This window comes from Myxine glutinosa, chromosome 7, assembly GCF_964187855.1.
Source record: "Myxine glutinosa chromosome 7, kmMyxGlut1.1, whole genome shotgun sequence".
Taxonomy (NCBI): Eukaryota; Metazoa; Chordata; class Myxini; order Myxiniformes; family Myxinidae; genus Myxine; species Myxine glutinosa.
The window spans coordinates 101,968,595-101,979,638 of record NC_136267.1 but is presented as its reverse complement, the minus strand read 5'-3'; the positions used below and the strand labels follow the sequence as shown (position 1 = coordinate 101,979,638).

Genomic DNA, 11,044 nt, shown 5'->3' with positions numbered 1-11,044 from the left:
GCGTAAGGAGTCAACATCATCTCCTTTATCACGGATGAAACCAACTCGTTTTGGCTCTTAAACTCGAGGTGTTGACCGATGAGTGTATCATCTGTTTGGCTCAATGCCACTACGAGTCTCTATACAGTGTGTCTCTTTTTGCCCGTTGCAACATGCTGTTATTGTACTTCAAATGACAGGATAACAGCTCTGTATTCCGCCAGTGTTTTTCAGATACCGGTTTCATCATGAAGTAGATTCATGTCAAAGAATAGCACATCTATTTCATTACATTGAAATAAGCTTTCAGTAAGTGACATATTCAGATCCAAAGATGGCTTTAATAATTCACTGGGCAATGCAGAGCCTCTGATGTTTCTTCTTGGAACAGTCTGTAAACTCTGTAAAGTCGGCACCCGGATCCCAGTCAACGTAGCATCTTCTCTTCTCGACTTGGTCATGACAAACTTCCCTGCAAATGTCGGCTGCTCTTCTGCTCCAATCGGTTCTTCTGATCATTTGCTTGTTAAAGTGGACATCTCTCTGACCATCCTCAGAGAGCCTCCTCAGCGTCGAAGAGTCTGGCATTTAACTCAAGCCGACTGGCATGGTCTTCAAGCAGCCATCAAACTTCTGGACTGGTTTCCCATCTCTACTGCCTCTGACATCAACTCTTCCTGGGAATTCTTCCAAAGTAAACTGCTCTCTCACATGCACAGATTTATCCAATCTCGTCTTCAGTTGTCTTACCCTTCCTCCCATCCATGGTACACTGAATCTTGTGGTGAGGCATTTGCCCTGAAACAACTTACCTTTGTGTCATGGAAGGCAAATCCAACTGAAGGCAATCTCAGTTCCTTCCACCAAGCTCAGAACAAGTGTGTGTCTACCCTCAGGAGAGCCAGGAAACAACACCTTTCTGATCTCAAGACTAAACCCGCAAACCTGTCTCCCTCACCCTTGAGAAGCTGACCCAATCAGACTTGGCAAAGTATAACATGTTTGCATGCAATGCAGCATATGTCAGGCAAAACAAAACATGTCAAAGCCAAACATATGTGTAAACCATATCATGCATGTGTACCGTACGTGAAAATGACGACGTGTGTGTGTGTGTGTGTGTGTGTGTGCGTGTGTGTGTGGCACACAGAGTTTTATAAATAAACAAGAGTACGCAGTTCCTATACCGCTAACGTTACGATCGTGTGCGCACATGAGGGCACGTCCGCCATTACCAAAGAGGGCAAAAATTGCTCGGATAACCCGGATGTACATGCATTGGCGTACGAGTTTGAATGTAAACAATACGTAAAACTGTCACTCGTGAACGAAACCGTACCTAGCTTTATCTTAGCCAAATTATGGAAATAAATAAGAAAAAAGTATTTCCTACAAATGCATTTGATAAAAGAGTGTATTTTCTTACCTGAAATTGATAATTTAGGGCTGAATGCCGATGTACAGCTTTGAACAGAAGTCATTTGTATCGACGATATACACAGTTATAATGCAGTGAGCTAAGCTTTAACTTGGTAAGCTAATACAGTCTATTCCATGGAACAATCCGGGGTAACACGATAACAATCATTCTAAAATGGAAAGAAAATCAGTTATAATGCAGTGAGCTAAGCTTTAACTTGGTAACCTAATACAGTCTATTCCGTGCAACAATCTGGGGTAACACGATAAGAATCATTCTAAAATGGAAACAAATTCAGTTCAAAGGCTGGTTCAAATGTCTAATGAAGTATGCAATCCAACAAAGTACAGCATCATGATCCCTCAATTCTGAACTTGAGTTAGTGTGAAAAGTCCGTCGTGAGATTGCCGTCATGCTGTAACTTTAGTGTAGCCTGAGGGATTCAGTGTCATGAGTGTAGGCCTATTCAATTCACATGATTGAAGTTCATGCACATTTCCAAATGTTCCTCAGTTCCATTTATTGTAGCAAAACATCCGTCATGGGCAATAGGCATCTAGTAGAATTAGTCCAGTAAATCTAGCAATCATTTAACAAGGACCTAAAACAAATTGCAATAGAAGGTTTTTTTGCTTTAACTTGTTTATTAGGTCCCTCTGATGAACATATAAAAAGTCTCAAACTTTTGGACACCTGGAAAGTGGTTAATTTGCATAAATTCAAGATGGCCGCCATCCAAAGCTTCAATTTACAGCTAACTTTTTTCTGGCTGCTCCTAGACCCTATAAATGTATTACAAACAAGGTTTTTTGGCTTTAACTTGTTTATTAGGTCCCTCTGATGAACATATAAAAAGTCTCAAACTTTTGGACACCTGGAAAGTGGTTAATTTGCATAAATTCAAGATGGCCGCCGTCCAAAGCTTCAATTTTGCCTAGGCCTATACTAATCCCATCATCTTGTTTCTTGTTTCAACAGATTGGACCATGTCTAATGGTGCGACATCTACCGAAGCCATGGAAGAAGAGGTGGTGCATAATCCCTGCGGCATTTGCTCAAACACGTTAGACGAAGGAGAAACAGTCAAGCTGAGGGCGAAGGGAGCAGATAATATCAACAAGGCCAGTACTGAACGTGGAACGCCGTCAATTACCGTGTCCGAGGGCCAAACGGTGCACATTGATTGCCGAAAGATGCATGTCAATACGAAGCCAAATAGAATCCCTGGGAAGCAGAAGAAACGTCCTGAAAAACCTGCTCTTCGTTCTCAGGAACCACACTTTTGTTTTACAGAGAACTGCTTTTTTTGTGGTAGAAAAATCTATTTGGACACAAAGCATGCTTCAAAAGAAGTGTATCCAGTACGCACCTTCAACTTTCAAAGGACAATACTTTCTGCATGTGATGCCAGGGCTGATGAGTGGGCTGAGACTGTTAGAGGCCGAATTAACTTTGCACGCGATCTTCCAGCAGCTGACGCAATATATCACAAGCAGTGCAGCTCAAATTTCCAGACACATAGGCAGATCCCCTCCAAATATCGTGATTCCGCAGACAGTGAACCTCCTCGCAAGGGTCGCAAAGTAGATGCGTCACGAGAGGAAGCATTTCTGCTCGCAATCGTGGACCTAGTCAGTGGCAATGATGATGAACAGACTACAGTGGTGGATGTCGTTGATAGAATGTCCCAGTTGTGCCCTGATGTTGAAGCGTATAGTGTAAAGTACATGAAACAGAAACTTATTTCATATTTTGGAGATGAACTGGTTATTAGTAACGTGCATGGACGCAGCGATGTTGTAACTGTCAAAGAAACTGCTGCAAAGATTTTGCAACAATTCAAAGACTCACCACAGACTGATGATGAGGAAGCAGGAAAAAGAAAGATCGTCAGGGCTGCGGCACAGTTGATCAAAGCAGATATAAAGAACATTGATACTTGTAGAGATTTCTATCCAGATCCTTCTGAACTCCGGTCGCTGGAAAAGAATGTGGCGTACGTTCCGCAGTCCCTTCGTATATTTCTGCAAGAGACGTTCAGTGGCAAGTCATGTGATCTTGAAGTTGCATCAATTGGACAAAGTATCATGCAACTTACCAGACCAAGGGCCATTGTAGCACCCATTCAGTATGGATTGGCGGTTCAAATGCACCAGCACTTTGGTTCCCGCTTCCTTGTGGACAGTTTACACAGCCACGGCTTCTGTCTGCCTTACGCAGAAGTTTTGAGGTTTTCGAAGTGTGCTGCCAATTTCAGGGGCACCAACATATCCACTGCAGGCAAGTTTGGACAGTTCGTTGCAGACAATGTTGATCACAACTTGCGTACGCTTGATGGGCGAGGAACATACCATGGTATGGGTATAATTGTTGCTGTCACCCCTGGAGTAAGAGACACAACATCAATACCAAGATTGCAGTCACCTGGAAACAACTTCACGGCAGCTCAAATTGAAATCAAATACTACCGCAGTGTTCGTAAGAAGGGTGGGCCTCTCGAATTTAGAAAGCTTGACCCCATTTCAGCATCTGACAAGCTTGAAAATCTGGACATACTGTGGAAAACGTCATGGTTGCTTCGACCAAAACGACCAGGCTGGTCCGGCTTAATGCAGAGTGTGTGCCATGGACCACACCCAGGGAAATCATCCGTCCATTTCTTGCCCATGATTGACATGGACCCTACTGACATGAGTTGTATTTACTCAACACTTCACTTCGTTGCTGCGGAAAGCCATCGCCAAGGAACGACGCCAATGCTGACATTCGACCAACCGCTTTATTGGAAAGCGAAGACGATCATTGTTCATGAGAAGGAAGGAAGCGAACTGAAACCCATTGTTTTGAACCTTGGTGGCTTTCACTCTGTGATGAGCTTTTTGGGATGCATGGGCCATGTTATGGAAGCATCTGGGCTTAAGGAGGTTTTGGAACTTATATATGCTGAAAATGCTGTGACCCAAATGCTGAGTGGGAAAGCCTATGCACGAGCAATCAGAGGCCACTTCTTGGTTGACACAGCCTTGAGTTCGATTGTGTTAGGCAGGGCATACGGTCTCAACCTCTCAATGGTAGATGAGGAAAGTGACGAATGCAAGGACTTCCAGGAGGCTGCAGATCTTTTGGATAAGCTGTTGCGTGAAGACGTTTCACCGGATGAAGTCTGCAGTAAAGACGTTTTCAACAGAATTTGTGAAAAACTTAAAGCTGAGAAGAGCTCCTTAGCAGAGCATAAGATGGGAAAGCTATGGATTCAATACATGGACATGATTGACTTGCTGCGTCGCTTCCTGAGGGCACTGAGAATGGGCGATTTCCTACTGTACCTCAGAACACTCCAGGAGATGTTGCCGTACTTTGCAGCGTGTGGTCATAACAATTATGCCAAGTCAGCCCATGTGTACATTCAAGACATGATTGAACTTGAGCAGCTCAACCCAGACATGTTCTGCCAATTGAACTCCGGTCTATTTGTGATCCGCCGAAGTGATCGGCTGTGGGCAGGACTGCCAAGCGACTTGGTTATAGAGCAGGTTTTGATGCGCTCTTTGAAAACGAATGGTGGATTGACACGTGATAGGGGCATGGAGGAAACGCAACGCCTGCGCTGGTTACTTGCTATGCCAGCCTGCGCTGAGGTGAGTGAAGTTATGCAAGAACTCACAGGGAAGCATTTCCACACCTCTGAGCAGCACAAAGAAATGACTGAAGCAAGGCGTGAACGAGATAGGAAGGACACAGAGAAGGTTCTCGCATTCTTCAAGGATTATGATCCATTTCAAGAATCAAATGAACTCAGGAATATTGCCAACGGTGTGACAGGACCAGCCTCGGCCAATCCTCATTTACTGTATGAGGTTGGTATGAACATTGTGCAGAAGATGGAAGGTAGCAATGCTTTTGACTTTTCATTTAGGAAGAAAGATCAAGTTGCGTCGTTGGGTAAAAAGGTTACAATCAGTGCTGAAAAAGTAGCAATCGACCCACAGCTCCTTTTCCAGAGGCTCCTCATCTTTGCTAATAACAGAGAGTTAGGTGTTGAAGAGGTCTTTGCGTATGAGTTGTCTAGCTACCCTACTGCTCTGTTCGATAAGTGGGGGAGGCTCAGGGAAGCCAATAAAACACAGCTAGGAGATGAGATAGCTGCTGTTGCTCCCAGGTCGGCATTGGAATCATTTGAGGAAGAAAGGACTGTGACCCATGTTCTGGATGGTGGTTCCTTATTGCAAAGGATTCCATGGAAGAAGGGTGACACATTTGAGGACATTGCAAACATGTACATGAAGCATGTTTCCAAAAACTTTCTCAACCCGGTGGTTGTAGTCGACGGTTATAAATCAGGACCTACTACCAAGGACATGACACACAATCGACGATCAAAAGGAGTCTTTGGTCAAAAGGTGATGTTCACTCCAACCATGCCCCTTAGGTCAAAAAAGGAAAACTTCTTGTCAAACTCGGACAATAAGCAAAACTTCATTGACTTATTGTGTGAAACATTCAAGGCAAATGGAATTGACTGTGTCAATGCGCCAGCAGATGCAGATGTCATGATTGCGAAGAAGGGAATTGAACATGCAAGGGAAACCGTGACATATGTGATAGGTGAGGACACAGACTTGTTGGTGCTGTTGTGTCATTATGCGGAACGAGGGATGAATGATTTGTACTTCAAGTCGAGCAAGGACGGTGGGAAATGTTGGCATATTAACTCTGTAGCAGAAGCTCTGGGTGAAAGCATCTGCCGTGTCCTGCCAGTTGTCCATGCACTCTGTGGATGTGACTCAACCTCACGACTGTATGGTATTGGTAAAAGGGCTGCCTTGAGGAAAGTGAGGGAAGAGAACGGTTTCTTGAAATGTATAGAAGCATTCTGTTGCCAAAGTGGAACTAAAGACGCGATATCATCAGCTGGTGAAAAGGCCTTGGTTTATTTGTACGGGGGAAAAGGAAATGACACCCTTTACGGACTGCGAAAGACAAAGTTTTGCAACAAGGTGGCAAAAAGTTCAACTACCGTTGAAGTTCAAAGCCTTCCCCCAACAACCGATGCAGCCAAATACCACTCGTTCCGAGTTTATTGTCAGGTCCAGGAATGGATGGAGAACAGTGTGGACCCCGAGAAATGGGGCTGGTGTCTGCGGAAGGGACAGCTTGAACCGAAGACGATGGATTCGCCAGTGGCTCCTGATTCACTACTGAAATTGGTCAGATGTCAGTGTAAGGGCAACTGTGACACTCAACGCTGTAGTTGCAAACGGAATGAGCTTGAATGTTCCAGTGCATGTGGTGAATGTAAAGGACTCTGTCAAAATAGCAACTTTGATGCAAGCACCGATGATCCAAGTGAATACGAACTCCTATCATGAATGACATCATTGCCTCTGAATGACGTCATACTACGTCATGGTGACGTCATATCACATTTGCAATGCCTCATTCTGTATTTTGATATCATATTCCACTTGTTTGTAATACATTTATAGGGTCTAGGAGCAGCCAGAAAAAAGTTAGCTGTAAATTGAAGCTTTGGACGGCGGCCATCTTGAATTTATGCAAATTAACCACTTTCCAGGTGTCCAAAAGTTTGAGACTTTTTATATGTTCATCAGAGGGACCTAATAAACAAGTTAAAGCCAAAAAACCTTCTTTTGCAATTTGTTCTAGGTCCAGCCCTACTTTGACTGGACTAAATCCACAGCCACATTCTGCTGATACACACAATTTTCAGGCACCTCAAGAAGTAACGTACCCAGCAGAGATAGTAGCATCCCTCCTCTTTACTTTCTGTTTCAGAACTTTCAGTTCTTTGCGAGCCTTGGTCAGCTTTGTGCTCGTGTCCTTCAATTTCTCTGCCACTGCATCTGGAGACGTACAATAGTTATGGTCAGGAAGTGGCGTGTCTGGTTTTCTCTCCTTTGGTTGTGAGGCTTGAGTTGTAGATGGTGTGGACAGAGGCCCCTTTTTAGGTGGCTTTCTCCTTTTGGGCATCTCCTTTTGTTTGAGCACTGGGTAAGATGGGAACACAGTTGGTGCAGCATTTTTGTTCAGTTGATGTTTGCTGGCTTCCGTGTCATCTCTGGGATGAATACCTGGATAGAAAAAACGAAATATGACAAATTATCAGTTCTGTAATTTAATTTATCTATATAGGGCTTGATTTTAGTGCTTATTTTGTGTGTTTGTTTTATAATACTGTCTCAAAGTGATTTGACAGCTGTTATCAAAGTAAACTATGTCCTGTGAATTTTTTTTTCAGGGTTTCTCCAGTGTGTGATGAGGGGTGCAGTTGGAGGGGTGTGTGTGTTTGTGGTTCTGGGTTGTGGCTGTGGTGTGTGTGTGTGTGTGTTTTTTGTCTGCGTCCTTTCATGCATGTATCTGGGACGTAACGTTTAGACCTTTTCTTGTTTGTTTGTTTTTTGCAATTTTTTCATGTGCTTCTTCAAGGGATTTGCTTTTCTCGAGCGTTGGTCCTACTTAAGTCCCTGGTGCATGTATCGTGATTGTCTTTTCCACTTTTTTTGAAGATTGTTGATTTGATGTAATTTTCCATTGATTTGTAGTAAAAAAAAAGATTCTGAAAAAATAAAAGTTATATTGCTCCTTTTTGCAATCTTGTTTTACAATATTTTCAACTACATAAGCATCATTTAAAGAAAAATAAATTGTTGCCCCAAGCAACAGCAGCAAAAGCAACAACACTAACAGACTATGCAACAATAGATACCTGATTGCCAAGAGATCAACATGAATAATTTGGTGCATTCCCCTAATTAAGGAGGGTGGTGCAATTACAGCTTAGGTGAAATTTGAGGATCACGAAAACAAAATAATGGGAGCTTTCTTATTGTAGGCCGACCAAAATGTGTACATTAATTTGTAAATTAGTACCGCATCGGGTTAATGAAGGAATAGAGATTAGGATATTCCCAACAACAAGACTAAACCTACCTCTTACATAAATCATCCTTCAAGAAGTGCTCACTGCAGACTCTGTGGTTGACAGTTGGTGTGAAGCTACTACGACTAATGTTGGTCTTCCACTTCTGCAATAGGATTGGATCTTCAAGGGGGAATCTGAAAATAAAACGACAAATGATATTTACCATAAGGAATACAAAGAGTGCGTGTCCTCATCGTCACTTTGAGGCAGCAAACAAAATTGTAAATATTAAAAAAAATTAGTAAAAAAAAACATAGTGAGGCCTAATACATAAATATGTATTACATCATTTTAGACATAGACTATTTGTAAATACAATATCTGATCTAGGCCTAAGGCTTAATCTCCTTCAATTAAACTTCACTTTATGCCTAGTAGGCCTAGGCCTATAGAGTTTTAGTAGTCTAGTCACAATTGAAGGCATCAAAGTTTAGACATTTTGCTTAATAAGCTGTCGGTAGTGTAGTCTCGGTTCCAAGGCCTACGTATCAAAGTTGGCCCTAAAAACATGTCATGGTAGTAGTACTATCACTACTTACTAGTACTAGTATCATCAGGCCTAGCTATGGGCTAGGCATAGCCATAGGGCCTAGGCCCTATCCCAGTTTATTTTTTCCCACTAGATTTTCATGCTGTTGAAAAACTTCACCCAAACCTCACAATTATGCCGACACGATCCCCTCCCTCTCCTTCCACTGTCGGCCTTGCTTCCGTGGTACATTTGGCACAAGTGTGAGAGTGTAAGGGCTTAATCATGTAATAATAGCCTTATATTTGGTCTAGGGCTGGGCCTATAATATTTTGTAATCACTACCAATCTACCTCCAGGCATGCTATGATAGATAAATTACATTTCTTGCATGCATGGACTGAAGTTGGGGACATAAAAGTAAGTTTAGTTAAAGTCCGAGCTAAACTAACATGAATTCAGTTGTCATGACATTCATTCATCTCATGCATTCATGCATTCATGCATTCATTCTAGCATTCATGCATTCATGCATTCATTCATGCATTCATTCATTCACGCATTCATTCTAGCATTCATGCATTCATGCATTCATTCTAGCATTCATGCATTCATGCATTCATTCTAGCATTCTAGCATTCTAGCATTCATGCATTCATGCATTCATTCTAGCATTCATGCATTAATTCATTCATGCATTCATTCATTCAGGCATTCATTCTAGCATTCATTCTAGCATTCATGCATTCATTCTAGCATTCATGCATTAATTCATTCATGCATTCATGCATTCATTCATTCATTCTAGCATTCTAGCATTCATGCATTAATTCATTCATTCATTCATTCATTCATGCATTCATTCTAGCATTCATGCATTCATTCATTCTAGCATTCATTCATTCATGCATTCATTCTAGCATTCATGCATTCATGCGTTCATGCATTCATTCTAGCATTCATGCATTAATTCATTCATGCATTCATTCATTCTTGCATTCATTTATTCATTCATTCACGCATTCATTCTCTGCATTCATTCATGCATTCATTCATACATTCAATCATATTCATAATCATTGCCGTTCTTCATGTTCTTGCTAACTAGAAATTTATGATTTCAAGCTTGCTCAGAGTAAAGTTTGTCACTTTTCGAGGAAATAACTTTGACAAAAAGATTGTGAAAGGTTTATTTATGTCATCAAACAGTCAAACCACCTGCCGAGTGTCGGACTGACGGGACTGAAACAGGCCTAAGCTTATGCATCATGATGTGCATTTGACTTACATTCCGCTACCGACTCTGTGCTGAAAAGTCACGAAACGAAGTCAATTTTCACTAAAAAAAATATTCCACATACTCACTTGTGGTAAGAAATATTTATCCCCACTTTTCTTCTGTTGTAGCAACGCCAAACGGCACAGGAATGTGGCATTTTGGCAGCAATATTATTGCAGCTTTAGTTCATCACATGCGCTAAAACATCAACAAAACTGAACCGTTGCGGTGTTTTGAATGTCGCGGCCGGCTGACGTAAACAGCGCTGATTTGCCCTCTTTGGTGATGGCGGCTCACTCTTCTAAGTTCTAATCTAAACAGCACAGGGTCACGTGATATGTGCGCACTCTTCTTTATTTATCGAACTCTGTGGTGTGGCAAGGGATGTTTTTTTTTGTGGTGTTGTACTGCAGCTTTCTGATGTGGAATGTGATAAAGCAAAATGATTGACATGATATCCCAAGTTGAGTCGGCTAATTAACTCTAAAAGAATCGAGAAGAATTCCCTTTTTAAAACGCGCGCCATGTTGAGGTGTATCGCGCAGCTTAATAGGTCCTTCCACGGCATGGCATTATAATTACAAAATAAATAACAAAAACAATGATAATATAGTAACAAAGCATCTATTAATTAATACTAATAATAGTAGCATCATTTGGCAATAATAATAACGAACGTATAAACCCCACCCCTCCATCCTGGCCCAAGCACATTTTGGCTTGTTGAAAGTCAAACCAATGCTAAAGCAGTACGGTAGGCAGGTATGCCACCAGGCCGTTAAAACCAATGAAAATTTGGTCCAATGGACCAACCGGTCCACTAGTCACGTAAAGCAAAGGCGTTCAAATCGTTGCTAAGGAGTTGTTTTCACCGCGCTAAAATGGCGGCGACCGTCGCTAAGCGGGAGTTACCCAAAGTGGCCTCCACCCATTCGTACAGCTTTACCGGTCTTC

The 11,044-nt window shown here is 42.1% G+C and overlaps 1 protein-coding gene across 1 annotated transcript; it reads right to left on the bottom strand.

Moving 5' to 3' along the window:
- Positions 1 to 1,379: 1,379 nt before the first annotated feature.
- On the bottom strand, positions 1,380 to 10,420 carry LOC137430625 (THAP domain-containing protein 1-like). Its single transcript, XM_078782055.1, has 4 exons — positions 10,177 to 10,420; positions 8,358 to 8,476; positions 7,099 to 7,491; positions 1,380 to 1,978 (listed from the first exon to the last, which is right to left on the bottom strand). Exons 1-3 carry the CDS (start codon positions 10,245 to 10,247, stop codon positions 7,136 to 7,138), a joined length of 546 nt encoding a protein of 181 aa, XP_078638181.1. The 5' UTR covers positions 10,248 to 10,420; the 3' UTR covers positions 1,380 to 1,978; positions 7,099 to 7,135.
- Positions 10,421 to 11,044: the final 624 nt, after the last annotated feature.

What these genes read in the sequence shown, in the direction of transcription:
- LOC137430625 (XM_078782055.1), bottom strand. Translation starts at nt 10,247, where the DNA reads ATGCCACATTCCTGTGCCGTTTGGCGTTGCTACAACAGAAGAAAAGTG. An exon ending in ATAAATATTTCTTACCACAA is followed by an intron (nt 8,477 to 10,176) that starts GTGAGTATGTGG and finishes TTTTATTTTCAG; the next exon opens with ATTCCCCCTTGAAGATCCAA. An exon ending in CTTCTTGAAGGATGATTTAT is followed by an intron (nt 7,492 to 8,357) that starts GTAAGAGGTAGG and finishes TTTTCTATCCAG; the next exon opens with GTATTCATCCCAGAGATGAC.